We start from the raw sequence: 18,646 nt of genomic DNA on the forward strand, positions 1-18,646 counted from the left end.
CTGACCTACAACACAGAGTAACTTTATTTAGTTATTTTTATTTTTTATTTTTTGTAGATAATTATTTTTTATTGAAGGGTATTTGACACACAGTATTACATTAGTTTCAGGTATACAACACAGTGATTCAACATTTATATACATGATAATTCTAGCTACCAGCTATCACCATACAAAGTTGTTACAATATTTTGACTATATTCCTTATGCTATACATTACATCCCAGTTACTTATTTATTTTACAATTGGAAGTCTGTACTTTTTTTTTTTTTTTTTGAGAGGGCATCTCTCATATTTATTGATCAAATGGCTGTTAACAACAATAAAATTCTGTATAGGGGAGTCAATGCTCAATGCACAATCACTAATCCACCCCAAGCCTAATTTTCGTCAGTCTCCAATCTTCTGAAGCATAAAGAACAAGTTCTTACATAGTGAATAAGTTACATGGTGAACAGTACAAGGGCCCCACACTGAGTAACTTTAAGTGTACTCTGTGTTGACTTGATACATTTACATATTGCAATATGATTGCTACTAAAGCATACCTGACACCCCATCATGTCATATGATTATCATTTCTTTTTTGTGGTGAGAATATTCAAGAGCTAGTCTCTTAGCAACTTTGTGGAAATTGCTCTTAAACCTACTACTCTTTCCACTTTCTACTACTACCTTCCCTCCCGCAACCCCCCACCCCCAACCCAAAAGCATTTTTAACCTTTGGGTGTCTTTCTTTTCAGACACTTTTTTTTCCTATTTGAATGTGTTAAAACACCACTGATGTTCCTTCATACCTCAAATGTATTATTCAGCAAATATTTGTTATGAAGTATCATCATATGCCAGGCACAGGGCTAGGTGCTAGGGACAGAGAGCTGGACAATCCAGTGGAGGAGACAGACATCAAGCAAAGAGTCACATAAATTAATATATGCTTCTCAACTGGGGTGCCTCCCAGGAAGCCAGGCACAGGGAAGCATGAGGGTATATGAGGGGCCACAGGCCTAAGGAAAATCAGGGAAGGTGTCTCCGAGGAAGAGTAGGGCTTGCCAGGATGAAGGAACAGAGGGGAGGTTTTCTGGGAGGTAGGGACTGAATTCATGAACAGGGCTGACTTACCGGCTAGCCCACTAGACTGAAAGAAGCCCATGAAAATGTTTTAATTTCTTTCAGAATCAGAAGAGAAAAATGAACTTTTAGGTTGAAGAAAATGTTTGAAATATAATATTCATGTATTGGTCTTTATAGTAATACATTTGTAAAATGTAATTGATGGAGAAATTTCATAAAAAGTAATTTATGGAGAAAGGCAGAAGTGCCTGCCAAAGTCCCAGCTTGGTCCTAGTGTGAAGACCCACGTGACTGAAGCAGAGTGTGGATAGAGAAGGCAGTGGTCATGTGACCAGAGACGTGGGCAGAGGCTTGACTCAGAGGCCTTGGTTAGAATGCAGGACTTCATCCTTGAGCAACAGGAAAACAGAAGTGACAAGTTCTTTGGACATTTTATAAACCTCTAAGAAGAAAATGTCTCTTTTTAAAACACAATGCCATTTACACCTTAAAAACACTACCATCTGGGAATGAGTAACAGTGACTGCCTGACATTGTAAATGTCCTTAATGACACTGAATTGGTGGCAAAAATGGTAAAACTGGTGACTTTTATGTTGTGTATATTTTATCATGACAAAAAAAACCCCAGCAAATACCCACTAGGGAAAAACATTAACCAAAATTCCTTAATGTCACCAAATGTCTTTTTGGGGTGTTTGCATTTCTAGTTAGTTGTCTTGTCAGTGTTACAAATTGTTAAGCTGTTTCATTTCTGTTTTTAACTCTTTGAATCAAGAGCCAAATAAGGTCTACACATGTGATTGATTGCTTTCGTTAAGTCTTTCTTCCTTCTTCTCGTCTTTTTATCATTATTATTATTATTATCACTATTATTATTATTTGAAACCAAGTTGTTTGTGCTCCATTTTGTCAATTACATCTTGGTGGTATAGGTTGACATGTTCCTCTGTCCCCTGTATTTCCTGTGAATGGTAGTTGGCTCTAGAGATATGATCAGACTCAAGTCCTGGCAAATCTATTTTTGGCAAGTCCACTTCAGAGTGGTACTGGGTACTTCCCACAGTGGGCAGAAAAAGTCTGCTTTGTCTCTTTTCTGGGCATGTGGACAGCCACTGAAGGTCACTGCCTAGGACATTAGTCTATTAGCAGTTCATGGCACTGCAATACCAGCTGGAGAGGGGAGAGCGTGATGGAGGCTCAGACAGGCCCAGCATCTTTCTGTTCATCCAGGGCAGGACTTGCTGGTGGAGGAAAGGGTCCTCGTGGTCCATGGGTCCTTTCCTCTTCACCACATGTGAACACTGACAGTTCTCACCCTTGGGAGAACCTCCCCTGTGTAGGAAGCTGCTCCTGGCAAATGAAGACAATCATGACTGGGCTTTCCTTGTGCCATAGGTTTGGACAGCAAGGCCGGCACTGCTATGGCCACACAGGCAAAAGCCTGGCTCTGGAGGGACAGGGGACTCAAAGCTCACTCGGGCCCCACCCTGTCTGAGTGCTCAGGGGCCCAAGCCATCAGATCTACCTGGGTCCCCATCCTGCCTTCCCCTTGCACATCACTCGGCAAGTTACCTCCCCTCCCTGAGCTCCAGTTTCCTCAAGGGTAAAAATGGGGATACTTACCGGGCTTACCGTAAAGGGTCGTGGTGAGGTTAAATGCAGTAATGTGTATGAAGTGCTCAGGGCAGTGCCAGAGTGAGAAGCACACAGCAAGGGTGACTCATATCACGGCACCCTATGACTCACCGTTCCTTGTCCTGACAGTCGACAGTACAAGGGAAGGGGCTAGATCGCTCACCTCCAGATGTCCACCTTTAATAAGGTGTTTGGGCTGGGGTCTGATCAACGGCTTTTCCAGACCAGGCCAGCTGTGTCCCTGACACAAGGATAAGAAGATTTGGGTGGCTGGTTTGAGGATGGAGGTGCTTTGTGACCTGAGGCAGGAATTCCAGTCTCTCATGATATGAAAAGAACAGTAACCTATGTGTTACAAGCCCCGTAATAAAGTATGGGCTCCAGTGTCTGGAGCCCCAGTGCCTGGTGAGCCATCGCCAGAAACCTGTGGTCCCGAGACCCAAGGCCAGAGTCCAGTGTGTGCTCAAGTTCTGCTTATTGCCCAGCTCGCTCTTGGACATTGGCTTAGGAGGCAGAAATTCCAGGAATCCCGGTTCCTCCTTCCTCTTGGCATCCTCCTCATCCTCCTCCCTTCCCTACCCACCCTCTCCACCAATCATCAGGCTCCTCTCCCATTTGGTGGACAAGTGGCCAGTTGTCTGTGGGATATTTACATCCTTCAGGGGCAGCCACACTGGGGCCAGGTGGGGCTGTCCTAAGCATTCAACAGTGGGCCCAATTAGGCCTTGTTTGTAGAGTTGAGTACAGTTGCAGTCAGGGATGAGGGAGGTTAGGGGAAGCAGGCTGGGGAGGAGGCTTGTGTTTGAGCCAAGTTTTCAGGCAGTGGGGAATGGGAGGCAGTTTCTCATGGGTGTCAAACTCCAGAATGCATCGGGTCCTGCAAACAGCAGCAGAAAGTGGCAGAGCTCCCAAACTGGTGACAAGCCCCCGGGTCACAGAGCTGTCAGCTCTACCTCTCCTGAGCCTTCTCTGTCTCTCCCTACCACTGTTCTCAGCTCCCTTCTGGTCCCCATTGTCTCACCACTGGACTGTTGCCACCACCTCCTAAAGGACACAGCTGCCTGGGTGAACTCTTGAAAATAGTACAGTGATCGAGCACTTGCCTTCAGAAAACCCTTCCAGGCAAAATTACTAAACTTATTTTCATTTCACTCACCCCTCTAGCCGTTTGGTAAAGCCTATGAACTTCTTCCTAATAAAATGTTTTTAACTACCTAATATAAAATGTGCTGTATCACAAAGGCAACCAATTCTATGAAAACACAATTATCAAAATTTTTCTTAAAAACAAACATTATATATAGTATAACATATTGGCTTTTTTTTTGGTATCATTAATCTACAATTACATGAAGAACATTATGTTTACTAGGCTTCCCCCTTCACCAAGTCCCCCCCACATACCCCTTCACAGTCACTGCCCATCTGCGTAGTAAGATGCTGTAAAATCACTACTTGTCATCTCTGTGTTGCGCAGCCCTCCCCGTGCACCCCCGCATCCCCCCCCACTATACATGCTAATCGTAATGCCCTCTTTCTTTTTCCCACCCTTATCCCTCCCTTCCCACCCATCCTCCCCAGTCCTTTTCCCTTTGGTAACTGTTAGTCCATTCTTGGGTTCTGTGATTCTGCTATTGTTTTGTTCCTTCAGTTTTCCTTTGTTCTTATACTTCAAATATGAGTGAAATAATTTGGTACTTGTCTTTCTCTGCCTGGCTTATTTCACTGAGCATAATACCCTGTTGCTCCATCCATGTTGTTGTGAATGGTAGGATGTTTTTTTCTTATGGCTGAGTAATATTCCATTGTGTATATGTACCACATCTTCTTTATCCATTCATCTACTGATGAACATTTAGGTTGCTTCCATATCTTGGCTATTGTAAACAGTGCAGTGATAAACATAGGGGTGCATCAGTCTTTTTCAAACTGGAGTGCTGCATTCTTAGGGTAAATTCCTAGAAGTGGAATTCCTGGGTCAAATGGTATTTCTATTTTGAGCATTTTGAGGAACCTCCATACTGCTTTCCGCAATGGTTGAACTAATTTACCTTCCCATCAGCAGTGTAGGAGGGTTCCCCTTTCTCCACAACCTCGCCAACATTTGTTGTTGTTTGTCTTTTCGATGATGGCGATCCTTACTGGTGTGAGGTGATATCTCATTGTGCTTTTAATTTGCATTTCTCTGATGATTAGCGATGTGGAGTATCTTTTCATGTGCCTGTTGGCCACCTGGATTTCTTCTTTAGAGAACTGTCTATTCAGCTCCTCTGCCCATTTTTTAATTGGCTTATTTGCTTTTTGTTTGTTGAGGTGTGTGAGCTCTTTATATATTTTGGATGTCAAGCCTTTATCGGATCTGTCATTTATGAATATATTCTCCCATACTGTAGGATACCTTTTTGTTCTATTGATGGTGTCCTTTGCTGTACAGAAGCTTTTTAGCTTGATATAGTCCCACTTGTTCATTTTTGCCTTTGTTTCCCTTGCCCAGGGAGATATGTTCATGAAGAAGTCACTCATGTTTATGTCCATGAGTTTTTGCCTATGTTTTTTTCTAAGAGTTTTATGGTTTCATGACTTACATTCAGGTCTTTGATCCATTTCGAATTTACTTTTGTGTATGGGGTTAGACAGTGATCCAGTTTCATTCTCTTACATGTAGCTGTCAAGTTTTGCCAGCACCATCTGTTGAAGAGACTGTCATTTCCCCATTGTATGTCCATGGTTCCTTTATTATATATTAATTGGCCATATATGTCTGGGTTAATGTCTGGAGCCTCTATTCTGTTCCACTGGTCTGTGGCTCTGTTCTTGTGCCAGTACCAAATTGTCTTGATTACTGTGGCTTTGTAGTAGAGCTTGAAGTTGGGGAGCGAGATCCCCCCCCCCACTTTATTCTTCCTTCTCAGAATTGCTTTGGCTATTCAGAGTCTTTGGCGGTTCCATATAAATTTTTGAACTATTTGTTCCCATTCATTGAAGAATGCTGTTGGTAATTTGATAGGGATTGCATCGAATCTGTATAATGCTTTGGTCAGGATGGCCATTTTGACGATATTAATTCTTCCTAGCCAGGAGCATGAGATGAGTTTCCATTTGTTAGTGACCTCTTTAATTTCTCTTAAGAGTGTCTTGTAGTTTTCAGGGTATAGTCTTTCACTTCCTTAGTTAGGTTTATTCCTAGGTGTTTTATTCTTTTTGATGCTATTGTGAATCGAATTGTTTTCCTGATTTCTCTTTCTATTAGTTCATTGTTAGTGTACAGGAAAGCTACAGATTTCTGCGTGTTAATTTTGTATCCTGCAACTTTGCTGAATTCAGATATTAGTTCTAGTAGTTTTGCAGTGGAGTCTTTAGGGTTTTTTATGTACAATATCATGTCATCTGCAAATAGTGACAGTTAGACTTCTTCTTTACCAATTTGGATTCCTTGTATTTCTTTGTTTTGTCATATTGGCTTTTTAATTAACATTATATTACAACTTACAGCAGTGGGTCTCATAACTGACATGATTTTGAAACAATATCTTGATATATCTTGTTCTATTTTCATGGGATGTCATAAGAAACCATGATATCTATCGACAAAGTCTCAGGTGCTGCTAATGTTACTGTGGTTTGTTTTCTACATTTGTCATTGAAAGTGATGCTAAATTTCATATAGAGATTTGTGCAAATAAAGATGTAAAATGTTTTCACACCTAAGTTCACAAAGCCCCTACATTCTATCCACAGACCTCTTGGTGACTACAGGTTAGAACCCCTCAGCACGGCATTGAATGCCTTCCCCCGCACACACACACACCATCTCTGTGCCTCTTGGACTTAGTCTGTGGCTGCTCCTCCTTCCAGCACCCACCCTGCTGAGTCTCTTCCAGCTGCCTAACTCACCTCCTTCCTTTCTGTCTTCATGACATTTCATGGTGCTGCCACCAATCCACCTGGTGAACTCTTACCTAGCTTCCAAAATGACTTTCAAGGTCAGGTTCTCTTTGAAGTCACTCTTGACTCTATCCAGATAAAATTGGCCTCCCCCTACCACCTTTGTGTTCCCTGCTGCCAATCCTAGATAGACTCTTACTGCCCTTTTGTCTGGTCATTCAAAGACCCTTTTGGGGACAAGGACAAAGTCATATTGAAAGGGTATCTCGCTGCGACCCTCCTTATCCCAGAACGACTCAGGAAATACAGTCCCACGCAAGAGATTTTATTATCTGAAAGAGAAAATGGTTGCCCCCAGAGAGAGGGAGCAGCAGCTGGTGGGTAAGGAAGCATGTTTTTAAGGAGTAGGGGTAAGGTGTGTTCTGCGTTGGTGATTGGATCTTAAGGGGTGGGTGACCATCTGGTTGGTAGTGATTGGATCTTAAGGGGTGGGGGTCTTAGCACACCAGAATTTGCCTTCACATATTGTGCCATATCCCCAGTGCTTTGCACAAGGCCTGGCATGTAGTATGTGCTCATAAAAACATTGAATGAATGAATGAATGAATGAATGAATGAATGAATAAATGTATGAATTGAGGCATTGCAAATAGTCACCCAAAGACATTGGCTAGATAGGTGTGGTACTGTCATCTCTACATGCAAAGAGCAACTGTCTCCACTGACAATTTAATCTTATCTCCAAAGCCCCAAAGTTGTTAACGGTGGCCAGCAAAGGGAGGGGACTGGAAGAGGTCATCAGGGACAGCCACAAATTCCAAAAGAGATATGCCGCGCTACAGAGGAAGCTACTCACTGCAGGGCAGAGAGACAAGAGGGCTATCCCCACAACTGCCAGGCACACCCAGTCACCCCAACAATGAGTATGGGAGGGCCTGGCTGAACAGGGCAAAGATTCTCAGCACGGAAGGAAACCAGAAGGCTTCAGAAGAGCTAGAGGGGGCTATCGATAGGGTGGTGTTGACAGCATGAGCTCAGATCAATGACAGCAGTGGACTCTGGAGCAAGACACCTTGAGCAAGTTACTTCATCTGAGCCTCAGCTTCCTCTTATGTAAAATGGGTTAATAATCTCACATGGTGTCATGGCAACCATCAAAGGAGATAATAATAATAATGGCTAAATACTTTTATTCATCTGCATTATCTCTTTTAGTGTTTATTAAATATCCAGCACATAGTGAACACTTAAAAGCACTGTATTATTGCTACCAGCAAATTTGTAAAATCAGTCAGATTTGCCCTGGTTCCCCAACACTTTCCATTCACTTTTTCCTGACGAAATATTGATACTCAAAATTGTGACCAAAACAAGTCATTGGAAAAAAGTTAAGATCCACAGAAGTAAAGTGTTAGATCCTTAATACCACATTCTTTTCCTGTGTTTCAAAAGAGGTCTTAGGGAAAGGACAATCAGTGTTTAATGCAAAGGAATGACTCTTGAATGATGGGATTTCAGGAATCAAGGAGAGCTTAAGAGAAAGGTGTGGGGGTAGGTGCCGGAACTCACGCCTTGCTATGTCACTGTAGAAATGACCCAGTCTACGGAATAGCTTTGTGTGATCTCTGAACTGGTCACCCAAAGGGGACTTCTCTGAGTTTTTTTTTCACAGCAGTAGAAATTTTAGATGTTGTTGCATAGCAATGAAATTCTGATATTACTATGTTCCCTTTCCAAGGGAAAGACTTTAAAATGGCAACAGAAATCTATTAGAAATCTTCAAATACTAATAATTTGGAATCAGTGCTTGAGCTCTGCTCTTAACCTACAAGGACACTTTTCCCCAGAGCTTCACTGGCTCTCAGACTGAAGGACATATGGCTTTGATATTAAGAGTAACAGAAATCCTGCCAGGGAGACACTTATCTGACTTCACGATCGTCACTAAGCCTTCTCTCTCTTCAATGCCTGGCTAATTCTTGCAACTTCAAGTATCTTACACTGAATTGTAGGAGTTCAATTCTCACTACTTTTTTTGTGTGTCTACGTTTTTACACGTTGTACATAACATTTGTCATCATAGTCACTTTTAAGTAGGCAGCACATTAGTGTTAATTACATACATCTGGTGCAACAGATCTCTAGAACTTTTTCATCTTACAAAACTGAAACTCAGTTGCCACTGATTAACTCTTTTTGCCCATTGCTCCAGCCTCTTGAAACTATTATTCTACTTTCTAAGAGTTTGGTCACTTACGTTCACATTCACTTGATTTCATAAAAGTAGAATCATGCAATCTTTGTCTTTTTTGTGACTGGCTTATTTCTCTTAGCATTACGTCCTCAAGGTCCATCTATGTTGTACCATATGACAGATCTCCTTTTTTAAGGCTGAATAATATTTCATTGTATATACACAACATTTTCACTACTTTTTTAAATCTACAACTTTATTATTCTGTGATTTTAACTTAATTTTGTTTTTCCTGTGTATAAAGTATGAAGATTGCCTTATTACATGTACTGAATTTACCACTCAGAAACCTTTCTGATTGAATACATAGAGGATTTGTAGACATGAAAATTTAATAGGTAATTTCTCCAGGTTTCTAAATGATCCATTAGACATAGAGCAAGTTTATAAAGTAATTGCCAATCTTTCATAATGCAAGCTATTTTATAAGGCATTTAAAACTCTCTCTTTCAATCATTTTAACAACAAAGAGGAAAATAAAACATCTGACCTTTTGCCTTGAGAGCTATAAAGTTTCTTTACGCAAACAAGGTTTTCAGGTAACTGTGATGTTGAACCCGTGTATGTTCTTAATAGCTTTTTATATGTCTCCTTGGATCATACATGAATTTCAGAGGGGAACTATACCTCTTGAAATTTCTAAACAGAATATAAACAGAAATATTCCTAATCAGAAATAAAGCAATAAGAGTCTTAGCATTGTAAAAGGATTATCAAATTTTCATTCCCCAAGAGGATAATGCTTTCACCTTCAAATTGAGGAAGAAATAAAGGTGAGGGTGGATTCTTTTGTGGCCAGTGCCTGGGAGCATGACTTTGGAGGAAACAACTGATCTACTCTGCTGATTTCTTCTAGTAGGAAGAAGGTCTGGTGATCTGTTGTTACCAAGGGGAAACTCAACCCCATTCCCAAAGCTGATTGTCTTTCAAAGGATGGCACTCTGAAATGATTATCAGCCATAAGCTGATAAATAAGCATAACATCAGTAATTTAAGAAAATACTTACTGCCTTCCCTATACCTTTTTCTTTTTCCACCCTGAGGCTCAAGTTGACTAGACACTCATTGGTTTCAGTACAGTTTCTATTCTCACAAGGCCCGACTGGCTGCCGTGCAGAGAATGGACAAAGCTCCTGATTTCCAGCAGAAATTGCTGATCCAGAGGAGTGGATGGGGCTAAAGGTAGGGAGTAGGGGAGGGGAGGAGAAGCACATTCAAGGTGGAAGGGGGCAAAGGAGAGAGGGGCAGGAGGATGAAGAGCTAGATTTAGGCGTTTGGGGAAATACGGGGAGGTGAGGAAGGGGGCCGCATAAGGAGAGGATGAGCAGGAGAGTGAGCCCCGCATTGAGAGGAAAGAAAGAAAGGGGTCAGGAATGGAGAAATAGGCAAAGCAGAAGGATACAGAAATTACAAAAACTTTGAAATTATAAAAACCAATTCACTCAAAGTATTCTGCAGTGTTTTTGTGAGACAGCGAGACTGAAATAGGAAGAGGCCCTTTATTTTCTTAGGAAGAGAGCACAGACTGGAGGTGGGAGAGGAATGGTGGAGACTTTTCCAAACAAAGAGAGAGCCTGTGGCCTCTCCAACTGCTCGCCCTCCGCACTGGATGAACTGTTCACGCCACAGCCTCCGATCTTCTCCATCCAGAGTGGGGTGGAGGTCTGTGACATAAGCCTGGTGTCTCTGGTGAATGAGGGCCAGAGGGCTGGACTGCAGAGTTCAGTGCAGGGTGGGTAGGCCGTGGGTAGGGGTTAGAGAAGAGGGGGTCCGTCTGGGGTGAGGGGCCGGGCTGGGGAATGGGTGGTCTCCAGAGGGAGCGACCTCAAGGCCTTGTTGAGGGGACTTGGCTCCCAAAGGCTTCAGGAATGCAGAATCAGGAAACCTGGGGCTTCCTAGCTTTCTGCTCCCGCCTCCAGGGGGGACACACACAGTGCCTTAAAGGAGAGACAGAAACATCTAGAAACCCAGATCAGTTCTTCCAACCTGTAATCCTAGTCCCTCTGCTCCTGTCCAATTTGAAGATTCTATAGATACCCACCCCTCCCCTCCAAGTAAAAACGGCCCTAACTCTTGACACCTGAGCAAAGAGTTCCCTCTACCTCCCCCATGGGAAAAAAAGGCCTTGACCAGAGGTTAGTGCACAGGATTCTGCCACTGCTGCACCTGTCCCCACCCCAAACCCCCCGCCCCCCAAGAGGCCAGAGAGGGTCAGGGCCAGCCTTTGGAACAGAGTGCTGCGGGTGTGTGTGCTTCTCCAGCTTCCAGCTGTTGCTGAGTGAGAGACTTTGTACAAATTAACCCGCACCAGCTTCAGTTTCCTCTCTGAGAGGTGGGTACAGATGAGGGTCCTGTTATGGTGCATGGAAAGGATGTAGTACTGGCTGGCGTTTACAGGCACTCCATGAAGGGTAGCAAGGTCTGTGAGAAATGCTCTGGTTTTTGTCAGATTTATTCACTTCTTCATTGCACAAATGTTTATTGAATACCTACTATTAACAAGCCCTGGGGATATGTCAGAGCCCCCCTTCCAAGCTGTCTGTCATCTTAGTGTTAGATAGTGTACTAGAGTTACGTAGTACATAAGAAGGAATTTGGTGCTAGAAAGAAAGTAAGGCCAGCCAGGTGGATAAGGAATGTGTGTGTAGGGGGGGTGGGGCGCTTGCCATTTAAATGGGCTTGACACTTGGGAAGAGGTTTCCAGTAGTTAGAGTTGTTGGGGGGGCGGCGGTGGGAGAAGGGTCTTGAAAAGTGCGGCCTTCTACAGCTCCTTCCTGTTGTGGGGGTCTCACCAGGGCAGGTGGGAATGGGGTGAGGGGGCGGAGGAGGCACGGCTTTGTGGCTGATTCGTTTCTGATACCCTGTGATTGTCCACATCTCCAGTCCTTTCGTAATACACTCTCCCCAGGTTTATAGGAAGGTGTGACAGAGACAGAATCAAGCTTTCTTGGCGGAAACGTCAGTAAATGAGAATTGAATTACAATGAAACAACAGTAACTTTCTAACCCCAGTCAGCAGGTCCACTCATCTTAGTTAATACGCCAACACTAATAACAAACACGAGTACCGGGGACCGCGGCCCCTTGGGCACTGCGGGACGCGCAGCCTCCCCTGGCGGCGGCCCCCAGGAGCGCACCGAGCGCCACGCAGCTGGCAGCCCGCACCTCGCGGGGACTCCTGCGAGCCGCCGGGCCGGCGCGTGGGGCGGAGCTGCTGGGGGCGGGCCCTGTGAGGGCCCCACCCCCGCGGGGGATCGGCGCGGGCTGGCAGCGCGCGCTGGGAGTTGCTTAAGGAGGCGCGCGGAGGCGGGAGCTCAGCATACGGCGGTAGCGCGCGGAGGTACGGTCCACGTGTCTCCCTAGAGTCCGGTCCTGAGTTTGCCCAGCAACTTTTCCCCGCGCGATCCAGGGCGCCCCCTCGCCCGCCCACCCCCGGCCCGCGGGAGCGGGGCCTCACACGGTTCCCTGAGCTCAGTGGGTCAACTTGGCGAGCAACTTTGTCCCGGGACCGCGTAGGGGGACCGGGCACTGCGCATGCGGAGCTCCAAATTCAAACAGCTGTTTCCAAAGGCTGGAGGGCAAGTGGACGCGGAGCCGCTGGGATTAGGGGAAACCTTCTCCAAGAGGCGGCCGCACCGGAGCCATGGTGGACCGGGGCCCTCTGCTCACCTCGGCCATCATCTTCTACCTGGCCATCGGGGCGGCGATCTTCGAGGTGCTAGAGGAGCCTCACTGGAAAGATGCCAAGAAGAACTACTATACACAGAAACTGCATCTGCTCAAGGAGTTCCCGTGCCTGGGCCAGGAGGGCTTGGACAAGATCCTGCAGGTGAGCCGCGATCTGTACCCCTACATGCACGCGAAGGTGGCTGGAGCTGGGCATCTCTGCACAGCTTTGGATGACCTAAGTACCTGTGGGTGGACCTAGGGGTGATAGGAAAGAATGTCTCACTGTGGGTCTGGCTGCGGGACACAGCACGCGTGGACAGAGTCACCCACGCGCGGAGACTCTTTGGAACCCAGTTTGTCCATAGAGAAGAGCTTAGGGTTGACCCCCTGGGTGAACCAAGCTTTGCAATGACTCGGTGTGAGTGTGTAGGTACCTCTCTCCCTGGGAGGAAGGCGGCCGGGCAGGTGAAGGTGTGTATTTTAACTTGGAGACGCTCCCGGAGTTCCGGAGTCGAGCAGGGTGCCACGGACTCGAGTCTCCACCTCCTAGCTCCTAGCTTTGGGTCCAGTTCGGCGCCCGCCGGGCTTCTCTTCGGGAACGTGAAACCGGCGGGAGCTGCGGGAGGGTCCCCGCCGGGTTCGGGAAGGGGGTAGGGGCCCTGTCGGGCCTGAGACCCCAGGATCGGGGCTGACGGCTGGAATGCCAGGGATGTGCTCAGGCTAATGGAAGGACTTATTTCTCCGATATATCCTTCAAGAACTTGGAGTTAAAGTTTGTAAAAGGTTGATGAACAGAAGAACAAAACCTGGGGAGTCCCCTTCAGGGGGAAGGAGGCGTTGGGCAGAATGGAAGGTGGTGGGTGGTAGTTTCTTCTCTTTGTTGGCACTGGGAGCCTCTTAACCTTCTGGTGTATGCTCTGTGGATGGCATCGCTTGCACTCACATAAACCGTGGGGCCGACTGTGGTTGCTGGGACCTTGGGCCAGTCAGAGACCCGGGCCCTCTACCCCAGTTTTTTTAAGGCTCTTGGCCCCAACCATCCACCCTCCTTGCCCTGTACGAATGGCCTCCCTCCAGTAGAACAACCAGGACCTCAGTTGGTGGTGGTGGTGGTGAAGGCTCTGAATTATGGGATGGGCCAGGGGTGGATTACCCAAGATGTCACGTTTCTCTTGGGGTGGGTGAAAGATGCCAGAAAGGAGGTTTGATGTGGAAGAACATTTAATCTACACCGGCCGCCTCCGACACTGTGGCTGTCTAGTTGTCTTACCATTTTTCTGTCCTCAGTTTCCCTATATGTGAAAAGGGAATGAGCCCCTATTCACCCATCTTTCCTGCCCAAGGCTATTGGATGGTTGAACTCACTGGAGAGCATGAAGATGTCTTGGCTGTGTACCTCCTTTTTTGTCCCCAAAACAATAGACTGTCGCACAGATAAACATATAGGTTCCTACTGGCAGCCCGGCAAATAAGGTCCTGTCCTCTCATGGGCCAGTGGAAGGGGAGGTTTAGGACAGCAGGCTGAGTGTTGGCTTTTAGGGGGGAGCATCTCCTGTCCTGGAGCCGTTCCCAGGGTGGGGGCCAGTGGAAGGTGAGGTTGGTGGAGAGGGGAACTTCAGAAGGTAACTGAGTGGTTTAGGTCCTGACAACTGGGGTTCCTTTGGATGGGTGTGGGGGGGAGGGGGAACTTTTATAATTTTCCCCGAGGAAACAATTCCTCTGGAGATGAGTTGTTTAGTTTTTCTGGGGCTTTGTTTAGAGGGGAAGAGGGCAGGCGGGGATGATGGAGAATTGAGCTGCCCTCGAAGTGTTTCCCTCTCACTGCCCCTCCGCCACCAAAGGGAAGGAAGGAAAGAATTCAAGGCTGAATGTGGGAAAATAAACTTCAAAACACAAGGAGAAGGGAAAAGGGGGGCTCGGGGTGAGGCAGCCAGGGGCAGCTGGTGATAGTAGCTTTGGAGGTTAGACAGCTTTCTGAAGGGGTCCGAGCAAACAAAATGCTTCTTAATTTTGAGGTGCTGTTAAAACTCACCAATGCTTAACCCCCAAAGTCTGGCAGGGAACTTTTAGAAAAAGGATTTGGGCATCAGGCCAGTCTAATTTGGAGATGATTATGGCCAGCTCAGCCCCCCACCGCCACCCAAAGAACTCTCAGACCATTTCCAATCGGGCAAGTCTCCTCCCTTCAGAGGAAAAACCCAAGAAATGAAAGGAACCAGTATAAGCATTTTGCTCACGTCACTTTTAGTCTACAGAAATGTGCCTGGCTCTGCTTTCTGATCTGTGACTTAGGGCACTGCCTCAGGCCTCAGGAAATTGGTTTAAGGAAAAAATGAAAACTCAAAATCTTCTTTTCCATGTGGTTGCCTGGGTATTTTCCACCTGAGCTTCTGTGTTTGATCAGGTTTTGAATCACCTTTGTAATCTGAAAAGAGTCCCTCACTAGGAATTCCTGGGGTGGGGGCTGGCTCATGGGAAGGGTTGTTGGAAGGGAGGGGGGTGCAGTCTGGGTTGGGGTTTTTCTTACACTGGAAATTGTGTGTGTGCTTTCAAATGCGTGCGAAAGGGAGTTCATGGACCTTTCTTTAGATCTTTGGAAATAGTCCCCGAGTCGTCAGGTGCTTCCTCCCTGTTCAAGCTGTGGTTGAACTGAGATGGAGGCTGACTTTCAAGTGCTCAGCACCCCACCAGCCTCGGACCACATGGTTGCCCTCCTTCCTGCCTTCACAGTCATCTTGAACCCTTGCACTCAAGTCTGCTCCTCCTGGTGTTGGGTTACCTGCTCCCCCAGCCTCTTCCTACATTGCAGAGGCTCCTACATGGAGTGTTAGCGCTGACAGACTGCCGTGTTGAGCGTCGTGGGTAGTGTCTGCATTTTATGAGAGGGCACAGGCTGCTTTTGCCATCTGACTTGGCCATTTACCCATCAAGCCATTTAACTATTTCTTTTTCCTCATCTGCAAAATGAGGGTCTGGTGAGGGTTAAGTAAAGTAGAAGCATTAGGCAAGATGTGTACATTGATCTCCCCCGCTGCTAGCATTTATTAAGCAAGCATTGACCACAGCAACGTGCCAAGTGCTTTACCTACATTAGTCCAGGTACTCCTGACATCAACCTTGCATATTCAGATAAGGAAACTGAAGCTCAGGGAAGTTAAGATGGCCTTGGTGACACAGCAGGAGGGCACAGCTTGGGGTGGGACTCCTTGACACTCTTGCCCTTCCTCTTGGGCCTGTGAGGCAGTTGAATGGTTGGTCTGTAAGCGAGTTTGGTAAATTGGTTCAGCTGGAAAGTCTATTTTCTGTTTCACCTGGACCAGGCATTGGCATGCAGGCTTCTCCCACATACTGCCTGGCTGAGCCAGCACCTCCCCCCCATTACTGAAGTAAGCGTAAGTCTCCCCCCACCCACCCCACTCCTCCTTTGGAAGCACAAGAAAGCAGAGCGCTGGGGCAAAGGGAGGAATTAACTCTTCTCAACCTTCACCCCAGGTGTGCAGTGAGCATAAACAGGAAGGGTTTGAGAGCTCACCCTGTGCCAGAGCTTTAAATAAACACTATTACATACATTCTAATTTTTATTTAAGCTTGACCACCCTTTTTATAGATGAGAGCAGTGGAGCTTGAAAAGATTAGATATAACTTGCCCAGGATCTTACAGTGCAGTAGGGCTTCAAATCAAAGCGTGTCCATTCAAGAGTACACAGGAATTAGTCAGCGAGTATTTGTTAAGCACGTGCTGTTTATCAGGCACCGAACAAGGTGCTGAGTATACAAAGATGATTTAAGACACAGCCAGGCTCAGACTGCTAGGGAGAAGGATAAATAAACCCCCTGTGACAGGATGGTTCATGAAGTCCCCCCACAGAGGTGTTGAAGAGGGATTCTTAATGAGAACCCCCAGGGCCAGCCTGGGGAATCGGGGAGGTCTCCCAGGAGGAGATGACCTCAAGCCAGAGTGGAGTCTTGGAAAGGAAGGCTTAGCAGGGAAAAGAAGGGGAAAGAGAGGGTGGTGTTTTGTGCCATGGCTTTTGAGATTCCCATGTCTCCTGCAGGTACAGTAGGGGTCACTCCAGACCCTGCCCTCCACTGAAGTGCCTCATCCATAACTCTGTGTAGACTGTTCACATAGCTGACCAATTTCCAGATGCATGTTGCATCCCAGTGGCCTCTTTGCTGCCTGAGCTCCAAACTGCATCATCCTGTTTGGAGTTTCTCCCAGCATGCTGGACCCCTCTGCTTTTATTTTCTGGGCCATTTTGCTCTATACATGTTCCAGTCTATAGTCGTAAGGTTAATTCCAATTTTGCGGTTTTGACAATCTGTGATTAACACCAATCATCCTGCTAAAATTAAAAAAATATAACCATGGATTGTATCTAACCAAAATGCTTAGAATGGGGCACATTAATTGAATTTTTTTGAGAATTGAGGTCTAACATGAAAACCTCTTTTGTTTCAAGGCTTGTTGGAAATTGTAAAGCACACTCGTTCACTTAACCGCCTTTGTAAGTAAAGGGAACACAATAGATCTTTTGATTATCCAGGATCATGGAGGCCTGTACGTCATTAGTTCAAACTTGAACTCTCACCATCTAGAACTGCAGAAGGGGAAAGTGAAGTGGGGTTTTTGAGAGGAAATAGAAGAAAGGTCCTTTCCTAATGACTCGTTTTCTTATTTATGTTCTACTCAAAGTCAAAGTCAGCCAAATTAAAAATTGTCAAAAAATAAATACACCTTAGTTACTGCTTTGGTTAGAGTTTTAACAGTTAAAGTGAGTTTTTATTGAATCGGTTCTGAGCATTTTACTAGAACCCTTAGGATGATTAAAGATAACATGGTAATAGAGACTTAAGGAGGGCAGAAATTAGCAAGTGTTGAAAGGTTCCAGGGGAAAGGGGGGAATGGGGGGAGTCCTATAGGAGGGGGTGCAAGGGAGGTGATGACTGCTGCTTCTAAGGATTTTCCTGAGGTTTTGTCCTCTTTATAGTCTGGCATTTAAAAGAAACACAATCCTCCAGTTTTGGATGCTGTGCTTGGCTGATTGACCTTGGTCCAAGTGCTTTCATCTTGAACTTGGCTGTTTGTTTCAGATTGGGCCCAGCCTCTGAACTCTATGTGTGGTGGTTGTGGTGTGTATGTTTTGGCAGGGGGGAGAGTGTGTGTGTACAAGGCTTTGGGGAGCAGAGGAGTCATTTTCCTGAAACAGAGACCCCAAGAGAGTCTTTTACAAACTGGCATGCTAGATCTGAGTGGTGCAGCAAGAACCGATTGGCTGGCACAGGGGGATACGGAGAGGCCAGGTGAGACTGTGGGGGAGCACCTGAAGTAGGTGTGCCTCCTTCCCATGTTCCTTTGGTGAATGGAGAAGCTAGAGGCGACTCTCCATAGAGATTGCACTGGGAGTCCCCCAGGACTCTTGGGGTAAGGCTGGAGGCTTCATCAACTGTGCTTCCTCCCCAAGGATGGGTTGATTTGGAGAGAGGACATCTTACCCTCAGTTGCCACTTGCCCTTCCAATGGCAGGCCCATTTCTTTTGCTGCAAGAGTCACCATCCAGGCACTATCCTCTGGCTCATGGGTGGCCTCTGAAGGCATGCTGTAATACTGCCCTCACAGGAGCTTAGAACAGTGCGTGGTGCATAATAAGTTGCCGTTAAGTATTAACTGCCACCACCATGCTGCCTCTGCTATGCGATGGGGCTGTCGCCACACAATTATGGCTCACAAGAGTCAGGAGGCCCTTCCCAGAGCAGAAATATCAACTGAATTTTTCTTTATGGTAGTAAAAAACACATAGCAAAGTTTGCAGTCTTGACCATTTTTGAGAGTACAGTTCAGTCGGGTTAAGTACATTCACATTGTTGTGAATCAGATCTCCAGGACTTTTTCATCTTGCCAAACAAAGTTATGTGTGTTAAACAGCTCCCTTTTCCCCCGGCCCCTGGCTCCTGGTAACTGCCATTCTACTCTCTGTTTCTGTGAATTGGACTGCTTCACATAACCTTACAAGTGGAATCATACAGTATCTGTCTTTTTGTGTAAAATGGTGCAGCCACAGTAGAACACAGGATAGATGCTCTTTAGAAAATTACAAATAGAACTACCATACGATGCAGCAGTCT

At 46.0% G+C, this 18,646-nt stretch overlaps 2 protein-coding genes across 3 annotated transcripts in view; one reads left to right on the top strand and one right to left on the bottom strand.

Moving 5' to 3' along the window:
• Positions 1–18,646, bottom strand: part of DAAM2 (dishevelled associated activator of morphogenesis 2) — a 710,965-nt gene that overhangs the window by 597,755 nt on the left and 94,564 nt on the right. The window lies entirely within an intron of this gene.
• KCNK5 (potassium two pore domain channel subfamily K member 5) overlaps positions 12,135–18,646 on the top strand; it is a 37,461-nt gene continuing 30,949 nt past the window's right edge. The window contains exon 1 of one of the 2 annotated variants that reach the window (XM_017659824.3): positions 12,135–12,680. In XM_017659824.3, coding sequence (XP_017515313.3) covers positions 12,495–12,680 — 186 coding nt within the window. In that variant the 5' untranslated portion in view covers positions 12,135–12,494. The remainder of the gene's footprint in view (positions 12,681–18,646) is intronic. The other variant, XM_073224162.1, reaches the window with a different exon arrangement.

Source organism: Manis javanica, chromosome 16 (assembly GCF_040802235.1).
Source record: "Manis javanica isolate MJ-LG chromosome 16, MJ_LKY, whole genome shotgun sequence".
Taxonomy (NCBI): domain Eukaryota; kingdom Metazoa; phylum Chordata; class Mammalia; order Pholidota; family Manidae; genus Manis; species Manis javanica.